The sequence below is a fragment of the Grampus griseus genome, assembly GCF_964374135.1.
Source record: "Grampus griseus genome assembly, chromosome: 4".
NCBI classification, from domain to species: domain Eukaryota; kingdom Metazoa; phylum Chordata; class Mammalia; order Artiodactyla; family Delphinidae; genus Grampus; species Grampus griseus.
In genome coordinates this window covers 110,764,852-110,781,480 of record NC_138997.1, presented here as the reverse complement: position 1 = coordinate 110,781,480, position 16,629 = coordinate 110,764,852, and the positions used below count along the sequence as shown (strand labels likewise).

At 37.8% G+C, this 16,629-nt stretch overlaps 1 protein-coding gene across 1 annotated transcript in view; it reads right to left on the bottom strand.

Annotated features, from left to right (window-relative positions):
* Positions 1–269: 269 nt before the first annotated feature.
* The window catches only part of GSTCD (glutathione S-transferase C-terminal domain containing), a 120,041-nt gene continuing 103,681 nt past the window's right edge, over positions 270–16,629 (bottom strand). The window contains exons 8-11 of the mRNA XM_082653183.1: positions 8,793–8,926; positions 6,628–6,658; positions 3,713–3,782; positions 270–475 (exon numbers count right to left, since the gene is read on the bottom strand). Coding sequence (XP_082509309.1) covers positions 339–475; positions 3,713–3,782; positions 6,628–6,658; positions 8,793–8,926 — 372 coding nt within the window. The 3' untranslated portion in view covers positions 270–338. The remainder of the gene's footprint in view (positions 476–3,712; positions 3,783–6,627; positions 6,659–8,792; positions 8,927–16,629) is intronic.

The following is a 16,629-nucleotide window of genomic DNA, read 5'->3' as shown; positions in this document are numbered from 1 at the left end:
TGAACCCCACACTGGCAAGATCAGAAAAGCTGTGAACTGAGAAAGAAATCGTTATTCCAGTAATGGAAACTCCTCTCATGAGTATCACTCTGCTGGCAGCTGAGACTTCTGGGGATTCTCACTATGAAAACCAGCAGTCCTTTAATCACAATTACAAGAGCATTTGTGATGCTTTGCAGGCAGCCTTCCTCCAAGACTTTCCTGCTGTGTTCTTCCCTGAGCACAATAGGTTCAAGATGGCTAATGCTGTTTCCTAGTTATGCCAAGACCCTCCTGAATGCCACTGGGCTTTCATCACAGAGACGGATGGCAAAACATCAAACGTGGAATATCTCATTCTAAATGGGGACTCCCACAATCATGTTATTTTTGGGAGAGCAGCTCTCTGGCTCCATGGACATCACTTGAATGGAGTAGCCACGTTCTTCTGCAGCTCTTGCTCGATCCAGATCCACCAGGAACATGCACTGTTTTCCTGAAATACAGTAAAATGGTAACATGAGACACCCTTCAGCTAACAGTGCAGCTTCAATTTGTTTAAGGGACTCTACAATGACAAAATCTACGAGTACTATGCAAAATGATGTTTGCCCCCAAGTCCTGTTCCGTCTCTTTCAATTTAATTCTTGATCAGTATGGACAGAAGACAATTACAAATATAGGACATTTCACAGATTTGTTTCTGCTAGTAATTTAAAGAATGTTAACCTTTTAAAATGTATTTATAAATAAATCTCAAATAAAAACTACAGATTCCATTACCCACTTTGGTTAAAAATCCATTTTAACACCTTTCCTCTTCATGCCCTATGAAAATACATTATCTGCAATATTGTAAAAAAAAAAAAAATCTGTCTTTAAGAATGTCTAAAATAACATCCAGACAAAGGGATACCTGAAAGACATATTACATTTTGCACATGGAGTTTTTAGGACAATGAAGAAATAACAGAAAAATATTTGAGAAAATTCTCAACTGTGTGCTGATTATTTCAGGTGGATGTGTAATGTTGAGTGTAATATAATCTTAATTTAATAGAGCTCCTGTACCCTTATGAAATAGCGGTAATTCAATTTTCTTTCTAATCTTGGAAAACAAAAGAGGAAACTTGACTGGCAAGCAAAGCAGTTATTTTGTGTCCTTTGGCAAATGCAAACTTCTAATTCAACGTAGCTAAGGAAAAAAAACTGATTTGGGGTTGAATATATTCAAAGCTAAGGTTTACTTTTACACTTTCAATTTCTTTAAATTCAATATATAAACGTTTTCATCTTCTTGGAAAAAGGTTACTGACTATGCAGAACTTCATTCGTTCCATTTTTTCCTCAATAATTACAATAATTCCTATACATTATTTTAAAATGATTTATTTGAATGACAGCAGAAATCGCTAAGCTAAAACAGCTTTAAAAGTAAAGACGTAACTGAAATAGAAAAGTTCTTCTGTGGAAGACAGATGAATCCTCCCACAAAAACAGTGGAAGGTGAAATCAGGAGGTAAGAAATTGACAACGAAAGATTCAGATTTAAAATATGTTGTATGGGCTTCCCTGGTGGCGCCGTGGTTGAGAGTCCGCCTGCCGATGCAGGGGACGCGGGTTCGTGCCCCGGTCCGGGAAGATCCCACATGCCGCGGAGCGGCTGGGCCCATGAGCCGTGGCTGCTGAGCCTGCGCGTCCGGAGCCTGTGCTCCGCAACAGGAGAGGCCACAACTGTGAGAGGCCCGCGTACCGCAAAAAATAAATAAATAAATAAATAAAACATGTACATTTCCCCTAAAAGGCCCCATGCCAAAAAGGATGAACTGCGATAGAAACGATATAAAAAGAGATGTCTAGGATTCTATTTAGGCTAAATGGCCCCCTCTTCATCAACAGCTGCATGGCTGACATTCTTTTTTTCCTTAAAATACTGTTCCTCCTTTAAGACATCTGTAAATGCTCCCCCCTCCACCCCACCTACCTTTCAATTTAAAATGAAACATTCTCTGTCAGAATGGGATGCTCTACATTCCTTCAGTACCCATTCTGGGTTTACACTGCAGCTCATTTACCCTTGGCTTTGACCCCAGTCCAGTTAATTTTTCCTTTTGCATTACATAGAAGAGTCTCATGTTTTTACATATTGAAGAAGTGTCTTCACAACTGAAAGTCAGTTGTTGGTAGTCTACCTTTCAGGGTCTGGGAAGCTTCCTAAAATGTTCACAGAACAAAAGTATGGTTCAAAGAATAGATGTAGACATTTCATGGGGTCTGTGACTTTGAACCTGACTTTCCCTCCCTTCATGCCGGCGATCTTGCCAAATGGTCCTCCTCCTCCACTCTAGCAATTTCCCTCCCAGCCACTCCCTTCTGGTTTGATGCCTAAACATCAACATATACACCCCCATCCATCACACCAATTATGCCTTCATTGACTCTAGTGGAGCTGTAGCAAACGTAACTTGATACACACACACACACGTAAATTATACCTCTCTCTCTATATAGATTCAACTGTGCATTCAACTACTCAAAATGTTGGGAATGGGAAGAAGAGGAGGAAGAGGGAAAGAGAATGAAAGAGGTTGCATGCAGGAAAGAGCAAGCTTCTTCCATATGTTTATGCTCCAGGGTGTAGAAAAAGAAGGAAATCACTTGTTCCTTCAGACTCACGTCTCAAATGCCTCTCCAACTGTGATTATCTTGCTATGCTGACCTTGAGTTTACAGTTTAAAGATAACTACTTCTCATGCAACATGGTCCCTGAATGCAAGCTAATTACTACACCTGGTGCTGAGCCAAAGAAACAGCAATCTGTTTTCTGCTATATCATGATGGTCTCCAATGCGGGGCTTTTCTGAATAATTTTTAAGATTAGTTTTGACTTTATTTAATCATGTTAAGCCCTAATTTTGGAACCTAACTTTCCAGTGATGTGACTATCACTGGGGGTCATTGCAAAAATGGAGCTTTATGTCTGGAATCAAATAATTAGGGTTTACAGTATGGCTTCACCATCCACCAGCTGAAGGATCCTGGACAAGCTCTCCCATCCATAAAATGTAAACAACAGCACATACTCCATAATTATTTTTATAAGAATTTATTGAGATCATGGGTGGAGGACATTTAGCTCAGAGTTTAAACGTGCAATAGCTGTTAGCTGCTATTATCCTTTCAAATGTGATCACTTTTTCTAAAGCAAAGTCTTGGATAAATTCATTACTTAAACTTGAAATGCTATTTTTCTTCCAAGTTAGGTAATGTTTAATAATACAAATGTCAAATAAATTGGTCTATGATTAATAATATACGAGTATACTTTTTTCTGAAAAGAAAACATTATCATCCCTGTTTATACATTTTGTAATATATCAATTTTGGCATGCATAGCTGATTTTTCCATCTTTAATATTTTCTTCTATGGCTTTTGATAGATTCTTCAGTTTGTTTGTAACAATAAGATTTAACATAATAATTCTACTCAATGTACAAACACTGAAAATACATTGGAAAGTATTAATGTTGACAAAAATGGGACAAAATATTGTTATAGTTAGAGCCCTTTTCAAGACAGATTTTTTTTTTTTTCTGGGAAAAACAAACTTTAGTGCCTTGTTGATAAATGGACAAAATAGAGGTTCCCCATTTTCCCGTATAGAGTTGGTCCATTGATTCCTAGGCATCTTGTACGTAATCTACTCAACAGCTGCTCTGTGAAAACACATACCTATGAGCCTTCGTTGGGGTGGAAGCTGGACAGCTGTCTGATCTGCAAATCTGCATAGAATCATGTGTTCCTAAAAGAAAAAGCAATGGACTGTAGCTTTATTTTAATCTGCTTCAAAATTAAAAAACAAAAAACGAACTCCTTTTTCTGGAACTCTACATTGTTTAATTGCATAAAGTGCTGCACAAATAGTATTTTTGAAAGAAGCACATTTTCAGAAAATGGTACTCAATAACTTTTTCTCCCTTCAAGTAGACTGTTCTTCAGATATAGTTCTTAAGAACAGATGCATGGAAGGGCCTCAGGGCTCTTTACCCAGCTGCTTTTAGCCAAAATATGCTTACAATTTTGTGGTTATAATGTGTTAAACTAAAAGACCTAAAAGTCACTTATATTTTCCTTTGAATAAAATTTGAGTCTCAGGAACATGGCTCCAAGAAGACATTCTAAGTGGCTTTGCCTCTACTAGGAGAAGGAAAGGAAGTACTAAAGAAGATCACTACTGTGGCCTCTGCAGTTCTCCCACATCCCCAGCAGGGTGCTGGCTCCTCTTCTGCTTGGCTGGACCCTTCCATTCCCTCCATCCCTTCAGAGGAGAGAAGGCTGGCCCACTCCCTCCTCCCACTCCAGAAGGCTGCAGGAGGTGCATTATTTGTGCTTTAAGACAGACTGTAAAGGGGACTGGAGAGAATGGGAGGGAGATTATTGCTTCTGCTTAACAATTTTAGGAAAGATTAATTTAATGAAAAGAACAAGCCTTTAAAGGGACAGAGAGGTGATGAGTCTGCACTGCACTCTTATATCTATCTGCAAGTAGCCCAAGGTGAGTGATTACTCAGAGTTGAGATGACTGCACTGCTCCCATGACAACTGTTCATTCAAAACAGCTGTAGTTTCCAAGTGTGTAAATGATCTCACCTGTCAGCTTAGCAAACAGTGTTGAACTCAGATCAATCATTTGTCTCCTTGGTCTTTTGTACATTCAATTTGAGGCCTACATCTTTTAAAAAGGTTATCATGATTACCTTATTAAATAAGTGATTTGCAGTGTTGGTTCTTTTTGAAGGGTTATTTTTGTCTCAACTTTTAAATAAGTTTATTCTGATTACCTTATTAAATAAGTGATTGTGTGATGTTGGTCCTTTTAGAAGGGTTACTTTTGTCTCAACTCTAAAAAAAAAAAACTTCTTTAATGGCCACTATAAAATTTAGTGGCAATGGGTAGGATACTAATAAAATGATTCAAATGAATAAGATTTACTAAGCTCCCATGAACTGGCATAAAGAGACTGAAGAATTTAGAATTATATAATTTGAAGAAAAGCATGCTCTTTGTCCTCATGTTTGTAAATTAAGGTTCACTTTAAGTAAAGGTAATGTCAAGGCAATCACAACCTCAGATGAGGTTTGTTTCCCTTGTCCTGATAAGTCTCATCATATTTTATTGGAATTATTTGTGTATGTGTTCTCCCCAGTAGAAGTTAAATTCTGAAAGGGAAAGGCACATAGTAGGTACTCAGTAAAGGCTTGCTGCCTAAATTGAACTATGGAGAAAAATACTTCCAAGGTGACTCTCAAGATATCCGGGCACTAGGTTCATTTAGTTCTGCCTGCCAGTCCACCCACCATGGTTAAGAAATACTGAGATACCATCTTGCAATAGCATCCGAGAGGTTAAGACTTCTCTGTGAGCATTTACACCTAAGACACTCAAAGGGCGGGTAGCCAAGCAGCTCTGGGGGTGTGGGAGAAAGAGGAGATAAAGATGAACTGAGGTACCAGGGAGTTTTATGCTCTCTGAAAGAGCCTGGGTGTCCCATCTCTCCCAACTCTAGAAAGTTTACATTTTTTCCCCAGCCAGTGAGGCTGTGGCAGCCTACCTCCTCACTGCCCTAGGTTTTTCCCATATACCCTCTTAAGAGTTTGCTTTACCTAGCATCACTCAAGTACGGATTAAAAACAAAGGTCTAGTTTTTGGTTTTTGTTTATTTATTTTTTGCTCAGACTGGTGACTCAAAACTATGTAATGTTCTGACTACCGCTGGAAGACAATTCTCTGTGGGTCTCAAAACTATGTAATGTTCTGACTACCGCTGGGTCTCTTGTGTTTCTTCACATCTTATAAGCAGAGGCACTGTCTTTGTTCCAGACCAGGGGCTGGCAACCCAAATGTAGCCTGTGAACTGTTTTTGTATGGCTTGAAAGTTAAGAATGGCTTTTACATTTTTAAAGGGTTGTAAACCAATAAAAACAATGACAAGGACAACGTAGAGTATGTGGGAGATTTGCAAGTGGCTAGCAAAGCCTAAACTATTTACTATCTTACCTTTTACAGAAAAATTCACCTCTGTTCCAGATTATCTTTTCAAAGACATTTGTATAGTGAATGGCCTTGGAAGCTATACAGTGTCTCCCTCTAGAGAAAAGGGGAGGCATGCTTACTTAAAGACTACATCGTAAAACATTTGAGTTTCCTAAACTCAGGTTTCCTCCCCTATAATGCAACTCACTGTATATATGTAGGTGTCCGCTAGCCCTGTTTGTGCTGCCCTGTGGGAACTGGGCCTCAGAGAGTCAGCGTAAAAATGATGATAGTCTGGCTACTCCTACTGCTGTGAGCAATTCTATCCTTTGTCTCTGACTCAGGAGTTTCCTATCTTCTACCAGCATCCATGAAACTGTGGCAGGCTAACTTGTTAGCTGGTGAGTCGGGTAAACTCTCGGACCTTTCACAAATCTTGTCAACTACTTGAAGATTAATCTTGATTTGCCAACAAGAAAAAGAATCCGTATTAGATGTTCATGAGCAATTCAAGTATAACTATAGATTATATACTCCATTACAAATTTGAGAGGGAAAATAAAGAAGCAATGAAAAGTATGTGAGGAAAACATCTAGATCTTTTTAAAGTTACCTTGTATGATAAAGTTTTCTTGAATTGTTCACTGAAATAGAAAAGAGAAAAGAATTACTCATTTTAAATACCAAAGATTAAGAGTAGAAATAGTCTTGAAATTAAATTATAAACAAAAATATGTATTTTATCTGAAGAGTATATAATACTGTCCTGAACTAAAAACTATGCCAGTTTGAAATATCTTTATAAAAAGACAAAAGTATACCATCGGTATGTAATGAATTTTAAAGAATTTCTTTCAAAGATTGTTTACACTATTAGAGAAGTATAACTTTTTTCTCCTCCCCACATGGGTGCACACAGATTCAGGCACTTTAAAAATGTAGGTTTTATTGTTATTCAGGTGCGGTGAGGCCAACAAATCAGGAGAGGACTGCCACTGAAAAGAAAGTTTGTTATTCAGAGTTCCCAAGAAGAGGGGGCAAGCCATGTCATACAGGGTCACATGGGGAAGCACCAGGTTGATCAGGAGGCAGAGACAATGGGGTAAAACACGGTCAATAGCCTTTATTACGTATTCCAGGAATGGCAGGGCAGAGTGATCAAGCTTAGGACTGGCCAGTTGGAACAATGTCAGTAGGTTCTGAAGCATAGGGGCTATCCTTAGTTGTCTGGCACCTGGCCCTAGGGTGATGAGGGCAAAGGGCTAGTGACCTGGGAGTTGTCCTCTAATGACAAAGGGGGCAAATATCAGTAAATCTACAGAGATGTGAAAAAGTTGACAGTCCCTAAATTGAGGCTTTACAATCAGTTAAGTGAGATTGCAGGCTGAACAACTCAAATTACCATTCTTAAGAATCTTTATAGTGCTAGACTTACAAATTTCTTGATGGGTTTAAACTACACATTTTATCTGTATAGATTTAGAATAAAATAAAGTTTCAAGTATTGAATAACCCTCAAATTATATTTTATTTTTTGCTTTTCCATAGATCCTTTGTTCTTCTCTCAACAGTTGCAAATTATAGGAAACAACAAAATAATGAAATAAAGAAAAAGAAGGCTATTAGTTTTACTTTAAATTACTTAGAAGCTCTTAAGTACAAATTCAAATGGAAATTTCGAAGGTTTCTAAAAAGAAATGATGAAAATGATCAAGAAGTCTTTTTTGACACATGATAGGATAGACTTTCCAAAACTAGCATATTTAATCTCTCCTATAATTAAAATGATCAGCTGGATTCTCCGTAACTATAAGTCAGAGTGAAATGTCATAAACACCAAGAATGGCCCTCCACTAGGTTTAGTTAAAGTGGTGAGAATTAAAATGTCTCCCTTTTCTATGTGGGATAAGGAGGACTGTAAAAATGGCCATTGAGCTTGCAGGTTAACCACCACCACTCGCGGGCAGAATTTAAAACTACTACTGTTACTACTGTAGTTAGCAACAGCTCACATTTATGGAGTGCTTACTCTGTGCCACTTCTAAGTGATTAACATATATATCATTCAATTCTCATAAAAACCTTGAGGTAGTTACTATTATAATTCCCCTTTTGTAGATGAGAAAATGTAGGCAAAAAGAGTTTGAGTAGATTGCCTGAGGTGAAACAATTTACAAAAGCATGAGCAGTTGGACTTCCCTGGTAGCGCAGTGGTTGAGAGTCTGCCTGCCGATGCAGGGGACACGGGTTCGTGCCCCGGTCCGGGAAGATCCCACATGCCGCGGAGTGGCTGGGCCCGTGAGCCATGGCCGCTGAGCCTGCGCGTCCGGAGCCTGTGCTCCGCAGCGGGAGAGGCCACAACAGTGAGAGGCCCGCGTACCGCAAAAAAAAAAAAAAGCATGAGGAGTCAATACTTGCATCCAGGTGGAATACTTCCAGGTCCTAAGCACTTAACCACTACACTCTACTGCCTCTCACAGTTGATGATTTCCATTTAGAAGTACACAGAGAAGTGCTGAAGCTGGCAGACTTCCAGTCAGCTGACTCCTGGATACACTCGCTTCTAAATTTCAGCAAGAGCTGGATTTAGGAGAAAAAAATCAAGGGCAGACATGGAGGAGATCCCCTCTTCCTTATACAGCTTATAAACAATACTTGCCATTGTGGAAAAAGGAAATGAGCTCAAAACTGAAACCTCCTTGCAACTTTATACCAAATGACTTTTGTGTACCAATTTAATACCCATATTGGTGCCTTTGGCAGAATACAAGATTTCACCTTTTTGGAAAATTAAACTTTGAGGTGTTCTGAATGAAACCATAACAGCAAGGGCACGTGACAAAGGAAGCCCGTGTTTTGATGCACTGCTCAATCACCATGTCTGTTGCCACTCCACAAGCATGCAACGCCACCTGGAAAACAAAACCAGACCTCAGCACTAAGTTCTTTTTTAACTAAGAGTGCTACTTTGTGCCATTTAAAAAAAAAAGCAAAAACCTTTTGTGAGGACTGTTCCTTAAGAGGTTTCAAGTTACCAGAATATTATTTCATAGTAGTTTAAATAGTTCTCATTTGGACATACCAAAGGACTAATTAGCTATTCATATTAATTAAGAAAATTAAGCAAGAGGTTGCAAGATTACAAATGGAACATTTGTAATGAAGCACAGGATTCATTCAATGGAAAATCTGATGTCATGTTAAATATGGAGAATTCAATATGTATGCATGTCTAAACTAATGCTCTTGCTGATTGAAAATTCAGTTCAGCTGTAGCATTGCGGAAACAACTCTACATTGGAATCAGAATTTCTAGTCCAGAACTGCAATTGGCTGTGTGATCCTGGGCTGCTTAAAATTGAACTTCTTTGGGCCTCAGTCTCCTCAACCATAAACTATGGTTAATAATACTGACAATGCTGTTGCAAAGATTTAATAGAAGTGTATGTGAAAACAGTATTTCAAATGCTGTCTGAATAGACTCTAATCAGTGTTGTCTAAAACTGAACAAATCATATTTATGTAGCACCTGTTCATATTCATATAATTACAATTCTTAACACTGAATGATGAACTGTATGAAATATTTTTAATGGGTTTATTTAAAAAGGAAAAACATTACGGATTGAAGTCATGATTAGCACATCAATAATTCATGAAAAGAAAAATAACTTTAAAATGATTTTAAAACATGTTTTTGGAACAAATCCCTTAAATATATCTATACTGTTTTACAATCTAAAGTAGACAATTGTGAAAATTATTAGGCTAAATAAGGAAAACTAGAACCCTGAAAGAAAATCAGATGTAGGGATCTTGAAGGATGAAGCATTTTGTCAGAAAAATGCTCAGATCTCCATTTCATTCTGAACAGAGGCAAATTGTATTGGATAATAATTGTTCCTTCTAGACACAAATCTCTCAACTTCAGGGTAAGGAGGCACTTTTAGGGTAAAGACAAAGAGATTTTCTGGAAATTTCTGGATGTTAAGTATAAGTCAGATTCCCCTTTTGAAATGGAAAACCAAAAACAAAGTTGTACTGAGAAGAGGAAAGCAAGCTCTCTGCTCGCAACCCTGTTCCTGAATTCTCCCCTCCTACCAGGCGTCCATCACCTCCATAGAAGTCAACAATCCCTATGGTTGCTGTCAACCTCCCTTCCTGCCCCACCGTGAAAAAAGAGCCTAGGCAGCCTGCCGTCCAGCGAAGGCAGCACCAACTACTGGAGAATTAAAGAATCTTGGTTTCTCATCTGCCCCTTTATTTAACCAGTTTTGCAGGGTAAAAATCGGGCTAGTTCTTATTTTCGTGAGTAGCTGGAGAAAACCTCATAGTAAAAATTATAGATGCATTTTTCCCTGGAGGGAGAGAGAAGAGACCCAACACTCACCTAGTGCCCTTTATGTGTTGGCAGCTATGCTGGGTGACGGTGCGCAGATCCTTCTGTGCTCACAACAGCCCTGAAAGATTTTATTATCTCCATCTGAGAAGTGAGGAAACTAAAGCTCGGGGAAATGAAGAATATGCTCACAACATAGCAGCTCCTGAAGGGTGGGATCGTGACCCAGAGCCTGACCTCAAGTGTTAATCACATCAGGCTGCTTCCCCAAAAACTCTCTTAAAGAAAAGTTTCGACAATTTATTTTTATAAATCTCCCTTTACTTAGGTTCACATTCCTTTTGCTACATGCTAAAGAGTGAGTTTATTTCCCTCACTTAAACAAAACAACTAATTCTAAGAACTATTTACATGATGGATTTTATTAGGTCTAAAAGGTTTTATTGCATCACTTGCTCCTAATTTCCATGCCATCAAACGCAGGTCAGAAAAAAACAGGCAAATAGGGCTTCCCTGGTGGCCCAATGGTTGAGAGTCCGCCTGCCGATGCAGGGGACACGGGTTCGTGCCCCGGTCCGGGAAGATCCCACATGCCGCGGAGCGGCTGGGCCCGTGAGCCATGGCCACTGAGCCTGTGCGTCCGGAGCCTGTGCTCCGCAACGGGAGAGGCCACAACAGTGAGAGGCCCGCGTACCGCAAAACAAACAAAAAACAGGCAAATAATGATATAGATCAATGGAACCATATGAATACAAAAATTTAACATGCAACAAAGGTGGCACTTCAAACCACTGGGGACAAGATGGACTTTTTAATAAGTGACGTTGGGTTAACCTGATAGCTCTATAAAAAATAAAATTAGATCCTTTCCTCTCACCACACATAAATTTCAAATGGGTTAGAGATTTAACATGCAAAAACAAATTAACAGATAAAAAGACATAAGTAAATTTCTCCATAACCTAGGGGAGTGGGAAATAATTTCCTAACTATGTCTGAAAGTCCACATATAATAAGGGGTAAGGTTAATAAGTACATCAAAGTAAAAATGAAAAAAAAAAAACCTTTCAAATGACAAAACCCAAAAATTATATGTAAAAAGACAAATGATAAAGAGAGAAAAAGATTTGCAATTTATAGCACAAAAGGTTAATATCCTTAATATATAACAAGCTTTTAAATATAAAGAAAAAGCCTAATAATCTCATAGTAAAATGGGCAAAAGATTTGGACAGTTCATGAACAATAGTATGCAAATAGGCCATAAACCAAAGTTGTTCAATATTGTTCAAAATAAGAGAAATAATTATTGAAATTATACTAAGATAATTATCTAATGATCACCTATTAGTGTGGCAAAAATCCTAAAATTTGATAACAGTCTATCAGCCAGACTGTAAGGAAACAGATACCATCATATATTGCTGGTGGGAATACAAAAATGTCACAACCCTTTGGAGGAAGAACTTAGCAATATTCAGCAAAATTATGTGTAATTCGTGCTTTCACTTGTAATAAAATCTATCCAGTGGACACACTGACAAACATATAAAAAGATTTATTCACTGAAGTAATATTTGAAATAACAACAAAATGGAAACAAGCCAATTTCCCACTGACAGAGCACTGGTAGAATAAATGTAATGGAGTACTCTGCAGCTATAAAAAGGAATGAAGAATATACATGGCTATGGAAGATGCTATTGCATAAAAAATAACGTTTAAAAATTCTCAAAACTATTTTCAGTAATCATTGTTACTGTTTGTTGTTTTAGAACTCTAATGTGCATATTATGGGATAAAACAAGAAACATGCTATGTCATTAGGAAACAGAATTTTTTTTAGCATAGAAGAAAATATAAGAGATAGACAAGTGAGGTTAGGTTAAAATCCCACAGTGCTGAATTTAAGTTGGAAGTATCAGTACGAACCCATGAAGATTTTGTTTAATAAATAAATAAATAAATAAAAGGTATTGCCTAGTTCAGATGACTGAAAAGCCTAGAAACAAAGACCAAACCAGTAGCAATGACCATCCCGAGTACCTACACTGTGGTAAATAATAGCATCTGCTCTTAAAAGAATTTTGAGCTCCATGGAGACATAGCTGATGTCAGACATGAGGCAGGAAATATACAAGATGAGCTGGAACGTCTTGTTATACTGAAAGCATGGATGCTATCAGATACCATTGAAGCCTTGTCAAAAACACTCAGGAGCCAATGGGAATATCTAAGCATCAATGAGAACTGTAACATCAATGGACTGAAGTATTTCAAATATTAAATTGGCGAGTCAATGATAATTATACCAAAAAAAAAAAGCCTAACTGGTCACATCTGGCATATAACCAATTCACTTTGAAAACTGGAAAATACAGAAAAATAATAAAGTTTTCTCTGGCCTTTCCTATGTGAACTGTACCTCAGTGTAACCAAATAGTTGATCAAGGAAAGTAAATGAGGCAGAATATTAAAATAGAAGACTGTCAGCAATTTGCAATCCTTATTGAAATAATGAGCTGGGGCAATGACCATGAATGCTGCTCACATTATACAAGAGACAACCAGACATGGGCCTACTGATAGAGCACACCACCACCTGTGATGTAGTCTTATCCCAAAAGTGAACCTGGATCTGATTATGTCTCTACAATCTAGACCTAAGTAGCAATCTCTAGGCAATACAGGGAACAGGGTAGTACGTGAAACAAAACCAGGGGGATGAAATCAGCAAAATCCACACTGCGGGAAACTCTAAAGGACAAATGACATGGTTATGTAAACAAATAAATTGCAAAAAAAAGAGACAGGGATGGTATGGTAGGCAGAATGATCTCCTAAAGATGTTCACATCCTAATACCTGGAATCCGTCAACATGGCAAGAAATTTTTGCAGATGTAATTAAGATTAAAGACCTTAAAATAACAAGATTATTTTGGATTACATGGGTGGGCTCAATCTAATTATGTGAGGCCTTAAAAGTAAAGAACTTTTGGGCTTCCCTGGTGGCCCAGTGGTTGAGAATCTGCCTGCTAATGCAGGGGACACGGGTTCAAGCCCTGGTCTGGGAGGATCTCACATGCCGTGGAGCAACTAGGCCCGTGAGCCACAACTACTGAACCTGCGCGTCTGGAGCCTGTGCTCCGCAACAAGAGAGGCGATAGTGAGAGGCCCGTGCACCGCCATGAAGAGTGGCCCCCACTTGCCACAACTAGAGAAAGCCCTCGCACAGAAACGAAGACCCAACACAGCAAAAATAAATAAATTAATTAATAAACTCCTACCCCCAACATCTTCTTAAAAAAAAAAAAAAACTTTCTCAGGCAGGAAACAAGAGATGAAATAGAAAGAAAAGTCAGAGAGAAGGACTTGACCCACCATTGCTGGCTTTCATGGTGAAGGAGGCCATGAGACAGGGAGTGTGGGTAGATGTAGAACCTGAGAACGACTCCCGTCTGACTCAGCAAGGGAACAGGAACCTTAGTCTTATAACTGTGTGGAGCTGAATTCTACCAACAACTTGAACAGTCCTGGGACCACTCCCTCAGAGACTTCAGATAAGAGCCGAACCAAGTCAACAGCTGATTTTGACCTAATGACACCTGGTGCAGACAAACTAGTTGAGTCCACCTGGATTTCTGACCTACAGAAATAATATACGTTATTTTAAGATAACATTTGTTATATGTTGAGATAATATATGTTATTTTTAAGCTGCCAAATTTGTGGTAATTTGCTACAGCAGAAATAGAAAATGAATGTAGATGAAAACCTATAGATATTAAGCCTTAAGATTCACATCAACCATTTCCATCTTTGTATCTTATTTCAATCCTTAGTAAAATAAGTACATGAAAAAAAAAATCATGAGACAAGTGGCGTGGAGAGCTTCTGCAGCAACATGAAGTTGAGTGATTTTGTTGAGGAATTTGTTATTCTTTCTTATTGATCATTAAAGGTCTATAATTATTAATAGTTCTAGAAACTGCACAATTCATTGATTCATTAATCGGTTCATTCATTAATTCACTCAGCAATCACTGGGCATTTCCTTTATATCAGTATTATGGTAGTGGCTTGGAATACAAAGGTCAAAACTATGATCCCTTTCTGATGCTCTGTCAACAGTGACAACTTAATCCAAATCACGTAATACATTAATTAACTCAAGTGCAAATTGCATAGGTTTAGGCAACTCACAAAGTTCTGGTTATTTCATGTGCTAACATGTGTGACTCACAGGGGATACAAAGAATAAAACACTACACATCAACAGCATTCAAGTAGTACCCAAACCTGTATTATACAAGACAGAATGCATTAAGTGCCATTAAAAAAGTACAAATAGAAACATCAAAGGAGGGAGTGGGATATTCAGATGGGGAAAAATCAGGGATGGTGAACTGGAGGAAGTGGTGTTTGACGAGGGCCTTGCGGGATACAAAGGAATTCCAAAAGCAAAGGAGCAAGAAGCACAGCAGCAAACAGCAGAAAGCACGTTCCTGAAGCATGGAGTGACACTGATAATAATGCTAATAATAATAATATAGATTTAACATTCCTGAGTAATGCTAAGTGCTTATTCTAACTGCTTTACATGGATTTACTTGTTTAATGCACAACCCTATGAAGTAGGTACTATATATATTTATTTATTTTTTCTACCTATTTTATTGTGGTAGAAAAACAGAGAACATAAAATTTACCATCTTAACCATTGTAAGTGTACAGCCCAATAGTGTTAAGTATATTCACATCATTGTGAAACAGACCTTCAGAATGTTTTCATCTTGCAAAACTGAAACTCTATACCCGTTGAACAACAACTTCCCTTTTCTCCCTCCCTCCCTCCAGCCCCTGGTAACCACTATTCTACTTTCTGTTTCTATGCATGTGACCACCTTAGATACTTCATATAATGGAATCATACAGTATTTGGCTTTTTGTGACTGGCTTATTTCATTTGGTATAATGTCCTTAAGTCTCATCCATGTTGTAGCATTTGATAGGACTTCTTAATAATATTCCATTGTATACACTCATCCCTTCATATCTGCAGGTCTCACATCTGCAGATCAGTCAACCTCGAACTGAAGATATTAAAAAAAAATTCCGGAAAGTTCCCCAAATGCAAAACTTCAATTTGCCATGCACCAGCCACTATTTACATAGCATTTACATTGTACCTACAACTATTTACATAATATTTACATTCTATTAGGTATTATAAGTAATCTAGAGACTATTTAAGGTATCAATATATGAAAGAATGTGTGTAGGTTATATGCAGATGCTATGCCATTTTTTATAAGGGACTTGAGCATCCTCGGACTTTGGTATATGAGGGAGTCCTGAAACCAATCCCCCATGGATACCAAGGGACACCTGTATATATATGTACCACATTTTGTTTACCTATTCATCCATCCATGGACATGGATAGATTAATAGATCTATCTATGGAGAGATAGATCTATTAATATACACACCGATAGATCTGACAACTGTAGAAAGAGTATCAAAACATAAACTATGAGTATCTAATAAAGGTTAACGTGCTGGGGGAAAAACACCCATATTTAATCAATGGTTCGCTGACAACATAGCAAACAAGTGTTTCACTGACTGACCCCCAAAATTCGGTATTGTGGTTCTCTGTACATACACTGAATTCTAATAAAGGATAAAAATTGAATTGTAAACTTATCTATTGGCCAAGGTAATGCATATTCCAAAGTAAATGTAAATATTTTTGATCCAAATAAATGCTGCAGAACTCATGGACTATAAATTAAGGACCTTTCCTTCACATTTGTACTTCAATTAATCTATATGTCATAAAAGTTTTAACTATAACACATCCTATGATGTAAGCCAATGAAACATAACCAAACAGCCAGGAAACCTCAATCCACGTATCTTTGCTATATGTGGTGGTAAATAAACAAAATTAATCATCACTCACTCTCAGAATGTCTTTCAACTGGCAGCTTCTAAAAAACAAGGCAAGATTCTAGACAAACTGATTGATTCTTCTCAATATATGTTGAGAAAGATACCCATATAGTCTAAGAACATATATGTTGGTAAAGATACACAGATAGTCTAAGAACATATATGTTGGTAAAGAGTATGTATTGATTTTTAATGTAAGACATATTTTGAAAGATAGTAAGACTATGCCTTATTCATACTCCCAAAACTAAGCTTGTGCTAGATGTATTTATGACTGTACTAGGCATCCTGTCCTTGGGGGGTTTTTGTTTATTTAC